At 63.8% G+C, this 16,696-nt stretch overlaps 1 protein-coding gene across 2 annotated transcripts in view; it reads left to right on the plus strand.

The window, feature by feature from the left end:
* Positions 1-207: 207 nt before the first annotated feature.
* LAMTOR4 (late endosomal/lysosomal adaptor, MAPK and MTOR activator 4) overlaps positions 208-16,696 on the plus strand; it is a 58,996-nt gene continuing 42,507 nt past the window's right edge. The window contains exons 1-2 of one of the 2 annotated variants that reach the window (XM_078668437.1): positions 208-605; positions 2,717-2,797. In XM_078668437.1, the coding sequence (XP_078524563.1) occupies positions 459-605; positions 2,717-2,797 (228 nt within the window). In that variant the 5' untranslated portion in view covers positions 208-458. Of the gene's footprint in view, positions 606-792; positions 859-2,716; positions 2,798-16,696 lie in introns of those variants that run through there. The other variant, XM_078668438.1, reaches the window with a different exon arrangement.

Below are 16,696 nucleotides of genomic sequence, written 5' to 3' on the forward strand. Positions count from 1 at the left end.
TTACACACTGTTCGAGAAGGTTACTTAACTTCTCCAAATATCCAGCTGAGCTTCCTTAACTGGTCCAAACGGCCACTCATGCTTTGGAGAAGTAAAACATGACAGCTAGAAGCACGAGCACCTTATCACGTGACAATGAACTGTCGTTAAGGTTTATTCCTCTAATAGGAACTACCCACTACTGTAATTATTGGATGAAAAACGTTCCGCAAAGTAGAAATAACGGTCTATTAATAACGGACAACATATTTGGATGTCGGAGAAATTCAAAGCAGGTGACCGCAGCTTGGGCAAACAGCAGAACCAGACCAAGCTGTAAATTATAATTATGAAAAAAACTCATAAACACAGCAAGTGTCGGCGCAGTGTATGTGGGTAATATAGAACCCAAAATTGTTTATGATCTGCCTCCATTTCGGACGACGTGGGAAAAGCGCGGCTCGGCCCTTGAGTTCCTCATGAAAAGGTGGCGGCGGCCCGGGGGAGACCCTCCCAGACCAAGATGGCCGCCCGGCTCCCTGCGAGCGGGGCGGGATTACAGGGCCTTGTTTTCCGTGTCCGACGAGTCAGGTGATCCGCCCAGCACGGAGAGGAGGCAAAACATGGTGAGGGGCGCCGTAGGAGCAGGAGATGCTGCTGGCGGGGGTGTAATGGGTGCCACAACAGGGGGTGTAACTGGAAGAGGAAGCGGCATTAAGCGTAGGGAAATAGCTGTGCAAAGTACTGGGTTCTGGAAAAGTGGCAACTAGCCCTGGCGGGGGTCATTGAGCGAGAGTGAAAGGCGTTGAAACACCAGTGGGACCTGAGATGACGCTCCTGTGTGCCAGACAGAGCTTGAATCACTGGAAGTTATACGGGGTGGAGCACTGATTACTTTCCTGTGCACATGTCTTTCTTTGTAGATTGATTTATTTATGCGTTTTTATATAGCGTGGGCATTACCGAGAGGTGTCAGGGCGCTTACAGTAGAGCGAAATAACGTTACATGAGATATTAAGAGTAACATAATTAGTAGGTGACTATACTTATAGCTACTACAGTTACTCATGGTGAGGGTTACGTTTTTACAAATTACATATCCTTTACAAATTACATATTTAGAACATTGGGGTTATGTAAATACATAAGTACAGAGTTGAAACAGAAGGGTTGTATTGGCTCTTGAGGGCGTCATGTAACAGTCAGGTCACGCCATTAAATGTGAGGGTGTGTGTCTAGTGCGGACTTTGGCGAGGAGTGTTAGTGAGACAAAAATTATTTTTGTAAGAGAAAAGTTTTAAGGTCCGTTTTGAAGATCCAAAAGACGTTGTGGTGCAAAGGTTTTAAGTAGTGCGTTCCAAATTATAGTTTAATTATCTGAGAGAGTGCACCATGAGTCTTTAACTTTTGACAGTGGAGCTTCGAGCAGCAGATTTTTAGCATTTCATTAAGGTCTAGGGACACTTGATATTTTGAGTTAATTTGCTAGGTAGCGTGTGGTGGAATGGGTGATACAAGCAATATGAAGCTGCATATTTGTGATATGGTCAGTTCTTTTAGCCCTGCAGACGAAACGTGCAGTCTAGTGGAGGATGGATTTAAAAAGAGATATGTGGGTCTTGGGGAGGCTTGCAAGGAGAGAATTAGAGTACTCCGGTCTGGAGAATACCAAAGACAGGAATGTTACGTCAGATTCCCCCAGAGAAGGCACAGTTGGAGGCGTGCATTTTGGGCCATGGTGCTGATTTGGGATTGGAGTTTGTCTTTTGTCCAGGATGACGTGTATGGATTTGGCTCTGTTACTCATATATTCAGGCAGTTGTAGTCCATCCAGTTTAACTAACCCATCTTGAAAACAACAATATTTAAAAGAAAACTCAGCAATGAAGCATTGTATCCTTGCTTATATGATATATAGTTTGGTAGCATCATAGGAGGGGCTCCGGGTGCCAGCTCAAAGCTTCATGTGGACCCATGTCATTTGTGACAGCATGAAGCAGTCGTAGCTTTTTAGAGAACCGTGCTGTTAATGCTTGATGATCAAGTTTATACTTTTACTGCCCGTTAAAGTAATCAACGTTATTCCTCAGTGTAAAGTGCCTTAAGACATCAGGATTGGTTGACTGTGCCACACATTACTTGGGCCTTTTGGAGCTATTCCAGCGTAGGGACTACTGAGTGTTAAGTTTGGGGATAAATGGGATACCTGAGCTGGCACATGCATCACTGGGGGTGCACACAGGTGCTGGCAATGCTAACCTTAGTGAGGCACATGGGACATACTCTGGAACAAGCAATGTGGTCAAATTACCAAGCAGGAGACGCAAACTAAAGCTAGCTTCAGCACACACTGAGGGAAGGGGTGCAGAATCCGACACAGATAGTTGTAGACAACCAGTGGAAGTTGAAAATTGGTAACTGACTTTAAGTGAGTATGCTAGACCGTTCTTCTATTAGATTGTGAGGCTGTTGGGTGACCTAACAAGGGCCGCCAGTTAGGGAGTGTCACATGTCTGAGGTCCTTCGGTGTTGGCAGTCTGTACGCATATCTCTTGAGGAGATGCCATACTGTAATCACACTTGAGTTGTGGCAAAGCAAAACCCAACCGACTGGAGCATTTAAATAGTGGCTCAATGGGAATGAGGCAATCACAGAGAGGGATTTCCAGAACACATATTGGTGCTAGAATGAGGAGCTACTGAATGCACTTTAACCTTTTTTTCTGTTGTGTCTAAGGCTTCCACGCTTACTCTTGGACTGGAGCGCATTCCTGACCAGCAGGGCTACCTGATCATCAATGAAGAAGGGGTCATAGCTGTAAGTACAGAATCTCAAGGGGATGGGTCTGTTTAGGAGACCTGACCAGATGAAAGTTAGGGTCCCAGTGGCGTGTGGGAAGCTGCTCAGAATTTGTCAGGAGTATCACTGAGAGGCGCCATTCACAAATATAAATGTGAAAAACAAGGATCCCCTGAACAGTAAATCGTTCAATTCCTAGGACAGGGAAAGATAATGTAAGTGAAAAACTTCCTAGGCAATCAATCAAGGAAACAAGTAAACAAGGGAAACAATGTCTGTTATGCTGACCACATAACGTACAGTTGTACAATCAAATACAATATTAAAAAAACAATTCTTTCTTTAAAAAGAACAATTTGTAAAAAAAAAAATGTATATACAAATGGTGGCAAAAATCAATCGACGCACGTTTCGGCGTATAAAACGCCTTCTTCAGCAGTAGCCACACATACACCTGTAAATAATAATAAATAACACTCAATAACATTGTATATACTTTACATAATTTAAAATAGTGACATAGACTTATTTTCACATTTAACAAACTTTGTCTCGACAAACATCATAAAAAATCAGCATTTCATCAAATTCCCTTGATACTAAATCGTTTCCATTCCAAAAGATTTCTAATATCCGAGTACTCATATTTTATGGAGATATTTATTTTAATCAACAGAACCCACTTATCTAATGCTAAGCAAGGGTTAACCTAAGTTTAAAACACTCGCTGATAATACAGAAAAAACTCATGACTCATTCACAAATATTGCATTTCATTTAGGGAGACAAGGATGCAAACCACTGCCCCAACTTATAAATGCCTGACATCCTCTTCTCCAGGTTACATCCTTCTTTCACTCCAGATCAACACAGCATGACCCATTCTTTGTTTATATGCGCACACAAACATATCTCTGAGAAACCCATTCACACAAAGTCAGACGCCTGGATTTCCACACAGGTTTTCAAATTTTTTTAGATCTAGCCTGCCAGACAGTACAAGCTGTCTGATTGAAGAAGACCTTTTATGAACTTAACAGAAACTTACAGTGGGCGTACAATCCGCCCATTCTTTGACACTGGTTGACTTCATTCATTTACTTGTTTCTTGTTAAGTGGTTGCCTGCCCCCTCTTGTTTGTCTTCCCCTGCCCCATAATAGCATAACATCGTCACCATCCTATTGATTGTCTGCCTTGTATCCTTCCATTGATCACTTTAGGAACTTACTTTTTAGGTCGAAGCACGACCTGCTTGTAAGCATTGTTGCAGTCTGCTTCGACAACTAATGTTGCCCGTTATTGGGAATGTGGATAGGAAAGGGTGCGCAGAGCTCGGATTTCACCTCGTGGGCGCGCACAGCCCATCTCCTGCCTCGTCAGTTTCAGTTTTACACAGGCTTCTACAGTGTGCTACTTTGTTGCAGTTTTAAAGTTTCCTTTTTGTTCTTACTGGTTCAGGGGCAGTGCAGCACATACTATTTTACAACACACACCATTCTTCAGCACACACCATTCTGCAGCACACAACGCTCTGCGGCATACAGCACTCTACAATGTACACCACTCTACAGCACACAGTATTCTACATCACATAGCACTGCACTCTACAGCGCCCCGCACTCTACAGCGCCCCGCACTCTACAGCGCCCCGCACTCTACAGCCCCCCGCAATCTACAGCGCCCCGCAGCGCCCCGCACTCTGCAGCGCCCCGCGCTCTGCAGCGCCCCGCACTCTGCAGCGCCCCGCAGCGCCCCGGGCTCGACAGCGCCCCGCACTCTACAGCGCCCCGCACTCTACAGCGCCCCGCAGCGCCCCGCACTCTGCAGCGCCCCGCACTCTGCAGCGCCCCGGGCTCGACGGCGCTCTACAGCGCCCGGCGCTCTACAGCGCCCCGCAGCGCCCTGCACTCTACAGCGCCCCGCGCTCTACAGCGCCCCGCGCTCTACAGCGCCCCGCCCTCTACAGCGCCCCGCCCTCTACAGCGCCCCGCCCTCTACAGCGCCCCGCACTCTGCAGCGCACCGCACTCTACAGCGCACTGCACTCTACAGCGCACCGCACTCCACAGCGCTCTACAGCGCCCCGCAGCACCCTGCACTCTACAGCGCCCCGGGCTCGACAGCGCCCCGCACTCTACAGTGCCCCGCACTCTACAGTGCCCCGCACTCTACAGCGCCCCGCACTCTACAGCGCCCCGCAGCGCACCGCGCTCTACAGCGCCCCGCGTACTACAGCGCCCCGCAGCGCCCTGCACTCTACAGCGCCCCGGGCTCGACAGCGCTCTACAGCGCCCCACAGCGCCCCGCACTCTACAGCGCCCCACAGCGCCCCGCGCTCGACAGCGCCCCGCCCTCTACAGCGCCCCGCCCTCCGCACTCTACAGCGCACCGCACTCTACACCGCACTCTACAGCGCACCGCACTCTACAGCGCCCCGCAGCACCCCGCGCTCTACAGCGCCCCGCGCTCTACAGCGCCCCGCACTCTACAGCGCCCCGCAGCGCACCGCGCTCTACAGCGCCCCGCGTACTACAGCGCCCCGCAGCGCCCTGCACTCTACAGCGCCCCGCGCTCTACAGCGGCCCGCGCTCTACAGCGCCCCACAGCGCCCCGCACTCTACAGCGCCCCGCACTCGACAGCACTCTACAGCGCCCCGCACTCTACAGCGCTCCGCACTCTACACCGCGCTCTACAGCGCACTGCACTCTACAGCGCCCGCACCGCAGCCTACAGCGCACCACAGCGCCCCATACTCTACAGCGCAACGCGCTCTACAGCGCAACGCACTCTACAGCGCCCCGCACTCTACATCGCCCTGCACTCTATAGCGCCCCGCAGCGCCCCGCACTCTACAGCGCACCGCACTCTACAGCGCACCGCAGCGCACCGCACTCTACAGCGCACCGCACTCCACAGCGCTCTACAGCGCCCCGCAGCACCCTGCACTCTACAGCGCCCCGGGCTCGACAGCACTCTACAGTGCCCCGCACTCTACAGTGCCCCGCACTCTACAGTGCCCCGCACTCTACAGTGCCCCGCACTCTACAGCGCCCCGCACTCTACAGCGCCCCGCAGCGCACCGCGCTCTACAGCGCCCCGCGTACTACAGCGCCCCGCAGCGCCCTGCACTCTACAGCGCCCCGGGCTCGACAGCGCTCTACAGCGCCCCACAGCGCCCCGCACTCTACAGCGCCCCGCGCTCGACAGCGCCCCGCGCTCGACAGCGCCCCGCGCTCGACAGCGCCCCGCCCTCTACAGCGCGCCGCACTCTACAGCGCACCGCAGCGCACCGCACTCTACAGCGCACCGCACTCTACAGCGCACAGCGCTCTACAGCGCCCCGCAGCACCCTGCACTCGACAGCGCCCCGCGCTCTACAGCGCCCCGCACTCTACAGCGCCCCGCACTCTACAGCGCCCCGCAGCGCACCGCGCTCTACAGCGCCCCGCGTACTACAGCGCCCGCAGCGCCCTGCACTCTACAGCGCCCCGGGCTCGACAGCGCCCCGGGCTCGACAGCGCCCCGCACTCTACAGCGCCCCGCACTCTACAGCGCCCCGCACTCTACAGCGCCCCGCACTCTACAGCGCCCCGCACTCTACAGCGCCCCGCGCTCTACAGCGCCCCGCACTCGACAGCGCTCTACAGCGCCCCGCACTCTACAGCGCCCCGCACTCTACAGCGCTCCGCACTCTACACCGCGCTCTACAGCGCACTGCACTCTACAGCGCCCGCACCGCAGCCTACAGCGCACCACAGCGCCCCATACTCTACAGCGCAACGCACTCTACAGCGCAACGCGCTCTACAGCGCAACGCACTCTACAGCACTCTACAGCGCCCCGCACTCTACATCGCCCTGCACTCTACAGCGCCCCGCACTCTACAGCGCCCCGCACTCTACAGCGCCCCGCAGCGCCCCGCGCTCTACAGCGCCCCGCGCTCTACAGCGCCCCGCACTCTACAGCGCCCCGCACTCTACAGCGCCCCGCACTCTACAGCGCCCCGCATTCTACAGCGCCCCGCACTCGCCAGCGCTCTACAGCGCCCCGCACTCTACAGCGCTCCGCACTCTACAGCGCTCCGCGCTCTACAGCGCTCCGCGCTCTACAGCGCACCGCACTCTACAGCGCACCGCAGCGCCCCATACTCTACAGCGCCCCGCGCTCTACAGCGCCCCGCAGAGCCCCGCACTCTACAGCGCCCCGCACTCTACAGCGCCCCGCACTCTACAGCGCCCCGCACTCTACAGTGCCCCGCAGCGCACCGCGCTCTACAGCGCCCCGCGCTCTACAGCGCCCCGCGTACTACAGCGCCCCGCGTACTACAGCGCCCTGCGCTCTACAGCGCCCCGGGCTCTACAGCGCCCCGGGCTCTACAGCGCCCCGCGCTCTACAGCGCCCCGCGCTCTACAGCGCCCCGCACTCTACAGCGCCCCGCACTCTACAGCGCCCCGCACTCTACAGCGCCCGCACTCGACAGCGCTCTACAGCGCTCCGCACTCTACAGCGCTCCGCACTCTACAGCGCTCCGCACTCTACACCGCGCTCTACAGCGCACTGCACTCTACAGCGCCCGCACCGCAGCCTACAGCGCACCACAGCGCCCCATACTCTACAGCGCCCGCACTCTACAGCGCAACGCACTCTACATCGCCCTGCACTCTACAGCGCCCCGCAGCGCCCCGCACTCTACAGCGCCCCGCACTCTACAGCGCCCCGCACTCTACAGCGCCCCGCCCCGCGCTCTACAGCGCCCCGCACTCTACAGCGCCCCGCACTCTACAGCGCCCCGCACTCTACAGCGCCCCGGGCTCGACAGCGCCCCGCACTCTACAGCGCCCCGCAGCGCCCCGCACTCTACAGCGCCCCGCACTCTACAGCGCCCCGCACTCTACAGCGCCCCGCACTCTACAGCGCCCCGCACTCTACACCGCGCTCTACAGCGCACTGCACTCTACAGCGCCCGCAGCGCACCGCACTCTACAGCGCACCGCAGCGCCCCATACTCTACAGCACCCCGCACTCTACAGCGCAACGCGCTCTACAGCGCAACGCGCTCTACAGCGCAACGCACTCTACAGCACTCTGCAGCGCCCCGCACTCTACAGCGCCCCGCACTCTACAGGGCCCCGCACTCTACAGGGCCCCGCACTCTACAGGGCCCCGCACTCTACAGCGCCCCGCACTCTACAGCACACTCTACAGCGCCCCGCGCTCCACAGCGCCCCGCGCTCTACAGCGCCCCGCAGAACCCCGGGCTCGACAGCGCCCCGGGCTCGACAGCGCCCTGCACGCTACAGCGCACCGCACTCTACAGCGCCCCGTGCTCGACGGCGCCCCGCACTCTGCAGCGCCCCGGGCTCGACGGCGCCCGGCGCTCTACGGCGCCTGCGCTCTACAGCGCCCTGCGCTCTACAGCGCCCTGCGCTCTACAGCGCCCCGCGCTCTACAGCGCCCCGCAGCGCCCTGCACTCTACAGCGCCCTGCACTCTACAGCGCCCCGCGCTCGACAGCGCCCCGCCCTCTAGAGCGCCCCGCACTCTACAGCGCACCGCAGCGCACCGCACTCTACAGCGCACCGCACTCCACAGCGCTCTACAGCGCCCCGCGCTCTACAGCGCCCCGCAGCACCCTGCACTCTACAGCGCCCCGGGCTCGACAGCGCCCCGCAGCGCCCCGCAGCGCCCCGCACTCTACAGCGCCCCGCACTCTACAGCGCCCCGGGCTCGACAGCGCCCCGCAGCGCACCGCGCTCTACAGCGCGGCGCGTACTACAAAGCCCCGGGCTCTACAGCGCCCCGCGCTCTACAGCGCCCCGCACTCTACAGCGCCCCGCACTCTACAGCGCCCCGCGCTCTACAGCGCCCCGCGCTCGACTGCGCCCCGCACTCTACAGCGCACCGCACTCTACAGCGCTCTACAGCGCCCCGCGCTCTACAGCGCCCCGCAGCACCCTGCACTCTACAGCGCCCCGGGCTCGACAGCGCCCCGCAGCGCACCGCGCTCTACAGCGCCCCGCGTACTACAGCGCCCCGCAGCGCCCTGCACTCTACAGCGCCCCGGGCTCGACAGCGGCCTGCGCTCTACAGCGCCCCGCACTCTACAGCGCCCCGCACTCTACAGCGCCCCGCACTCTACAGCGCTCCGCACTCTACACCGCGCTCTACAGCGCACTGCACTCTACAGCGCCCGCACCGCAGCCTACAGCGCACCACAGCGCCCCGCACTCTACAGCGCCCCGCACTCTACAGCGCCCCGCACTCTACATCGCCCCGCACTCTACAGCGCCCCGCACTCTACAGCGCCCCGCACTCTACAGCGCCCCGCACTCTACAGCGCCCCGCACTCTACAGCGCCCCGCACTCTACAGCGCCCCGCACTCTACAGCGCCCCGCACTCTACAGCGCCCCGCACTCTACAGCGCCCCGCACTCTACAGCGCTCTACAGCGCCCCGCACTCTACAGCGCTCCGCACTCTACAGCGCTCCGCACTCTACAGCGCTCCGCGCTCTACACCGCGCTCTACAGCGCTCTGCACTCTACAGCGCCCGCAGCGCACTGCACTCTACAGCGCCCGCAGCGCACTGCACTCTACAGCGCCCGCAGCGCACCGCACTCTACAGCGCCCCGCACTCTACAGCGCCCCGCACTCTACAGCGCCCCGCACTCTGCAGCGCACCGCGCTCTACAGCGCCCCGCGTACTACAGCGCCCCGCAGCGCCCTGCACTCTACAGCGCCCTGCACTCTACAGCGCCCCGCGCTCTACAGCGCCCCGCGCTCTACAGCGCCCCGCGCTCTACAGCGCCCCGCGCTCTACAGCGCCCCGCGCTCTACAGCGCCCCGCGCTCTACAGCGCCCCGCACTCTACAGCGCCCCGCACTCTACAGCGCCCCGCACTCTACAGCGCTCTACAGCGCCCCGCACTCTACAGCGCTCTACAGCGCCCCGCACTCTACAGCGCCCCGCACTCGACAGCGCCCCGCACTCGACAGCGCCCCGCACTCGACAGCGCTCCGCACTCGACAGCGCTCCGCACTCTACAGCGCTCCGCACTCTACACCGCGCTCTACAGCGCCCGCACCGCAGCCTACAGCGCACCACAGCGCCCCATACTCTACAGCGCCCCGCACTCTACAGCGCAACGCACTCTACAGCGCCCCGCACTCTACAGCGCCCCGCACTCTACAGCGCCCCGCACTCTACAGCGCCCCGCGCTCTACATCGCCCTGCACTCTATAGCGCCCCGCGCTCTACAGCGCCCCGCGCTCTACAGCGCACCGCGCTCTACAGCGCCCCGCACTCTACAGCGCCCCGCAGCGCCCTGCACTCTACAGCGCCCCGGGCTCGACAGCGCCCCGCACTCTACAGCGCCCCGCAGCGCCCCGCAGCGCCCCGCACTCTACAGCGCCCCGCACTCTACAGCGCCCCGCACTCTACAGCGCCCCGCACTCTACAGCGCCCCGCACTCTACAGCGCCCCGCACTCTACAGCGCCCCGCACTCTACAGCGCCCCGCACTCTACAGCGCCCCGCACTCTACATCGCCCCGCATTCTACAGCGCCCCGCACTCGCCAGCGCTCTCTACAGCGCCCCGCACTCTACAGCGCCCCGCACTCTACAGCGCCCCGCACTCTACAACGCCCCGCACTCTACACCGCGCTGTACAGCGCACTGCACTCTACAGCGCCCGCAGCGCACCGCACTCTACAGCGCTCCGCGCTCTGCAGCGCCCCGCGCTCTGCAGCGCCCCGCACTCTGCAGCGCCCCGCACTCTGCAGCGCCCCGCACTCTGCAGCGCCCCGCACTCTATACCGCACTCTACAGCGCCCCGCGCTCCACAGCGCCCCGCGCTCTACAGCGCCCCGCGCTCTACAGCGCCCCGCACTCGCCAGCGCTCTACAGCGCCCCGCACTCTACAGCGCCCCGCACTCTACAGCGCCCCGCACTCTACAGCGCCCCGCACTCTACAACGCCCCGCACTCTACACCGCGCTCTACAGCGCACTGCACTCTACAGCGCCCGCAGCGCACCGCACTCTACAGCGCACCGCGCTCTGCAGCGCCCCGCGCTCTGCAGCGCCCCGCACTCTGCAGCGCCCCGCACTCTGCAGCGCCCCGCACTCTGCAGCGCCCCGCACTCTGCAGCGCCCCGCACTCTGCAGCGCCCCGCACTCTATACCGCACTCTACAGCGCCCCGCGCTCCACAGCGCCCCGCGCTCCACAGCGCCCCGCGCTCCACAGCGCCCCGCGCTCCACAGCGCCCCGCGCTCTACAGCGCCCCGCACTCTACAGCGCCCCGCACTCTACAGCGCCCCGCACTCTACAGCGCCCCGCACTCTACAGCGCTCTACAGCGCCCCGCACTCTACAGCGCTCTACAGCGCCCCGCACTCTACAGCGCCCCGCACTCTACACCGCGCTCTACAGCGCACTGCACTCTACAGCGCCCGCAGCGCACCGCAGCGCACCGCACTCTACAGCGCACCGCAGCGCCCCATACTCTACAGCGCCCCGCAGCGCCCTGCACTCTACAGCGCCCCGGGCTCGACAGCGCCCCGGGCTCGACAGCGCCCCGGGCTCGACAGCGCCCCGGGCTCGACAGCGCCCCGCACTCTACAGCGCCTCGCACTCTACAGCGCCTCGCACTCTACAGTGCCTCGCACTCGACAGCGCCCCGCATTCTACAGCGCCCCGCACTCGACAGCGCTCTACAGCGCCCCGCACTCTACAGCACTCCGCACTCTACAGCACTCCGCACTCTACAGCACTCCGCACTCTACAGCGCACTGCACTCTACAGCGCACTGCACTCTACAGCGCACTGCACTCTACAGCGCACCGCACTCTACAGCGCACCGCAGCGCCCCATACTCTACAGCGCCCCGCGCTCTACAGCGCCCCGCGCTCTACAGCGCCCCGCACTCTACAGCGCCCCGCACTCTACAGCGCACGCACTCTACAGCGCACCACGCTCTCAGCGCCCCGCAGCGCCATGCACTCTACAGCGCCCCGCACTCTACAGCGCCCCGCACTCTACAGCGCCCCGCACTCTACAGCGCCCCGCACTCTACAGCGCCCCGCACTCTACAGCGCCCCGCACTCTACAGCGCAGCGCACCACACTCTACAGCGCACCGCAGCGCCCCATACTCTACAGCGCCCCGCACTCTACAGCGCCCCGCACTCTACAGCGCCCCGCACTCTACAGCGCCCCGCGCTCTACAGCGCCCCGCGCTCTACAGCGCCCCGCACTCTACAGCGCCCCCGCGCTCTACAGCGCCCCCGCGCTCTACAGCGCCCCCGCACTCTACAGCGCCCCGCACTCTACAGCGCCCCCGCACTCTACAGCGCCCCGCACTCTACAGCGCCCCGCACTCTACAGCGCCCCGCACTCTACAGCGCCCCGCACTCTACAGCGCCACGCACTCTACAGCGCCACGCACTCCACAGCGCCCCGCAGCGCCCTGCACTCTACAGCGCCCCGCAGCGCCCTGCACTCTACAGCGCCCCGCACTCTACAGCGCCCCGCAGCGCACCGCACTCTACAGCGCACCGCAGCGCCCCATACTCTACAGCGCCCCGCGCTCTACAGCGCTCCGCGCTCTACAGCGCCCCGCGCTCTACAGCGCCCCGCAGCGCCATGCACTCTACAGCGCCACGCGCTCTGCAGCGCCCCGCACTCTACAGCGCCCCGCACTCTACAGCGCCCCGCACTCTACAGCGCCCCGCAGCGCACCGCACTCTACAGCGCACCGCAGCGCCCCATACTCTACAGCGCCCCGCACTCTACAGCGCCCCGCAGCACCCTGCACTCTACAGCGCCCCGGGCTCGACAGCGCCCCGCAGCGCACCGCGCCTGCGCTCTACAGCGGCCCGCACTCTACAGCGCCCCGCACTCTACAGCGCCCCGCACTCTACAGCGCCCCGCACTCTACAGCGCCCCGCACTCTACAGCGCTCCGCACTCTACACCGCGCTCTACAGCGCACTGCACTCTACAGCGCCCGCACCGCAGCCTACAGCGCACCACAGCGCCCCGCACTCTACAGCGCCCCGCACTCTACAGCGCCCCGCACTCTACAGCGCCCCGCACTCTACAGCGCCCCGCACTCTACAGCGCCCCGCACTCTACAGCGCCCCGCACTCTACAGCGCCCCGCACTCGCCAGCGCTCTACAGCGCCCCGCACTCTACAGCGCCCCGCACTCTACAGCGCCCCGCACTCTACAGCGCTCCGCACTCTACAGCGCTCCGCACTCTACAGCGCTCCGCACTCTACAGCGCTCCGCGCTCTACACCGCGCTCTACAGCGCTCTGCACTCTACAGCGCCCGCAGCGCACTGCACTCTACAGCGCCCGCAGCGCACTGCACTCTACAGCGCCCGCAGCGCACTGCACTCTACAGCGCCCGCAGCGCACCGCACTCTACAGCGCACCGCAGCGCCCCGCACTCTACAGCGCCCCGCACTCTACAGCGCCCCGCACTCTGCAGCGCACCGCGCTCTACAGCGCCCCGCGTACTACAGCGCCCCGCAGCGCCCTGCGCTCTACAGCGCCCTGCGCTCTACAGCGCCCTGCGCTCTACAGCGCCCTGCGCTCTACAGCGCCCCGCACTCTACAGCGCCCCGCACTCTACAGCGCCCCGCACTCTACAGCGCCCCGCACTCTACAGCGCCCCGCACTCTACAGCGCCCCGCACTCTACAGCGCTCCGCACTCTACACCGCGCTCTACAGCGCCCGCACCGCAGCCTACAGCGCACCACAGCGCCCCATACTCTACAGCGCAACACACTCTACAGCGCAACGCACTCTACAGCGCCCCGCACTCTACAGCGCCCCGCACTCTACAGCGCCCCGCACTCTACATCGCCCCGCACTCTACATCGCCCCGCGCTCTACAGCGCCCCGCGCTCTACAGCGCCCCGCGCTCTACAGCGCCCCGCGCTCTACAGCGCCCCGCACTCTACAGCGCCCCGCAGCGCCCTGCACTCTACAGCGCCCCGGGCTCGACAGCGCCCCGCACTCTACAGCGCCCCGCAGCGCCCCGCACTCTACAGCGCCCCGCAGCGCCCCGCACTCTACAGCGCCCCGCAGCGCCCCGCACTCTACAGCGCCCCGCACTCTACAGCGCCCCGCACTCTACAGCGCCCCGCACTCTACAGCGCCCCGCACTCTACAGCGCCCCGCACTCGCCAGCGCTCTACAGCGCCCCGCACTCTACAGCGCCCCGCACTCTACAGCGCCCCGCACTCTACAACGCCCCGCACTCTACAACGCCCCGCACTCTACACCGCGCTCTACAGCGCACTGCACTCTACAGCGCCCGCAGCGCACCGCACTCTACAGCGCACCGCACTCTACAGCGCTCCGCGCTCTGCAGCGCCCCGCGCTCTGCAGCGCCCCGCGCTCTGCAGCGCCCCGCGCTCTGCAGCGCCCCGCACTCTGCAGCGCCCCGCACTCTGCAGCGCCCCGCACTCTGCAGCGCCCCGCACTCTATACCGCACTCTACAGCGCCCCGCACTCCACAGCGCCCCGCGCTCCACAGCGCCCCGCGCTCCACAGCGCCCCGCGCTCCACAGCGCCCCACGCTCTACAGCGCCCCGCGCTCTACAGCGCCCCGCGCTCTACAGCGCCCCGCGCTCTACAGCGCCCCGCGCTCTACAGCGCCCCGCGCTCTACAGCGCCCCGCACTCTACAGCGCCCCGCACTCTACAGCGCTCTACAGCGCCCCGCACTCTACAGCGCTCTACAGCGCCCCGCACTCTACAGCGCTCTACAGCGCCCCGCACTCTACAGCGCTCTACAGCGCCCCGCACTCTACAGCGCTCTACAGCGCCCCGCACTCTACAGCGCCCCGCACTCTACAGCGCCCCGCACTCTACAGCGCCCCGCACTCTACACCGCGCTCTACAGCGCACTGCACTCTACAGCGCCCGCAGCGCACCGCAGCGCACCGCACTCTACAGCGCACCGCACTCTACAGCGCACCGCAGCGCCCCATACTCTACAGCGCCCCGCAGCGCCCTGCACTCTACAGCGCCCCGCACTCTACAGCGCCCCGCACTCTACAGCGCCCCGCACTCTACACCGCGCTCTACAGCGCACTGCACTCTACAGCGCCCGCAGCGCACCGCACTCTACAGCGCACCGCAGCGCCCCATACTCTACAGCGCCCCGCAGCGCCCTGCACTCTACAGCGCCCCGGGCTCGACAGCGCCCCGGGCTCGACAGCGCCCCGGGCTCGACGGCGCCCCGCACTCTACAGCGCCTCGCACTCTACAGTGCCTCGCACTCGACAGCGCCCCGCATTCTACAGCGCCCCGCACTCGACAGCGCTCTACAGCGCCCCGCACTCTACAGCACTCCGCACTCTACAGCACTCCGCACTCTACAGCGCACTGCACTCTACAGCGCACCGCACTCTACAGCGCACCGCAGCGCCCCGCGCTCTACAGCGCCCCGCGCTCTACAGCGCCCCGCGCTCTACAGCGCCCCGCACTCTACAGCGCCCCGCACTCTACAGCGCACGCACTCTACAGCGCACCACGCTCTCAGCGCCCCGCAGCGCCATGCACTCTACAGCGCCATGCACTCTACAGCGCCCGCACTCTACAGCGCCCCGCACTCTACAGCGCCCCGCACTCTACAGCGCCCCGCACTCTACAGCGCCCCGCACTCTACAGCGCCCCGCACTCTACAGCGCCCCGCACTCTACAGCGCCCCGCACTCTACAGCGCAGCGCACCACACTCTACAGCGCACCGCAGCGCCCCATACTCTACAGCGCCCCGCACTCTACAGCGCCCCGCACTCTACAGCGCCCCGCACTCTACAGCGCCCGCAGCGCCCCGCGCTCTACAGCGCCACGCGCTCTACAGCGCCCCGCGCTCTACAGCGCCCCGCGCTCTACAGCGCCCCGCGCTCTACAGCGCCCCGCGCTCTACAGCGCCCCCGCGCTCTACAGCGCCCCCGCGCTCTACAGCGCCCCCGCACTCTACAGCGCCCCCGCACTCTACAGCGCCCCGCACTCTACAGCGCCCTGCACTCCACAGCGCCCCGCAGCGCCCTGCACTCCACAGCGCCCCGCAGCGCCCTGCACTCTACAGCGCCCCGCAGCGCCCTGCACTCTACAGCGCCCCGCACTCTACAGCGCCCCGCAGCGCACCGCACTCTACAGCGCACCGCAGCGCCCCATACTCTACAGCGCCCCGCGCTCTACAGCGCCCCGCGCTCTACAGCGCCCCGCGCTCTACAGCGCACCACGCTCTCAGCGCCCCGCAGCGCCATGCACTCTACAGCGCCACGCGCTCTGCAGCGCCCCGCACTCTACAGCGCCCCGCACTCTACAGCGCCCCGCACTCTACAGCGCCCCGCACTCTACAGCGCCCCGCAGCGCACCGCACTCTACAGCGCACCGCAGCGCCCCATACTCTACAGCGCCCCGCACTCTACAGCGCAACGCACTCTACAGCGCCCCGCGCTCTACAGCGCCCCGCGCTCTACAGCGCCCCGCACTCTACAGCGCCCCGCACTCTACAGCGCCCCGCACTCTACAGCGCCCCGCACTCTACAGCGCCCCGCACCGCACTCTACAGCGCACCGCAGCGCCCCATACTCTACAGCGCCCCGCACTCTACAGCACAACGCACTCTACAGCGCCCCGCGCTCTACAGCGCCCCGCGCTCTACAGCGCCCCGCGCTCTACAGCGCCCCGCACTCTACAGCGCCCCGCAGCGCCCCGCACTCTACAGCGCCCCGCACTCTACAGCGCCCCGCAGCGCCCCGCACTCTACAGTGCAATGCAGCGCCCCGCACTCTACAGTGCAATGCAGCGCCCCGCACTCTACAGTGCAATGCAGCGCCCCGCACTCTACAGTGCAATGCAGCGCCCCGCACTCTACAGTGCAATGCAGCGCCCCG

Source organism: Lissotriton helveticus, chromosome 12, assembly GCF_964261635.1.
Source record: "Lissotriton helveticus chromosome 12, aLisHel1.1, whole genome shotgun sequence".
Classification (NCBI taxonomy): Eukaryota; Metazoa; Chordata; class Amphibia; order Caudata; family Salamandridae; genus Lissotriton; species Lissotriton helveticus.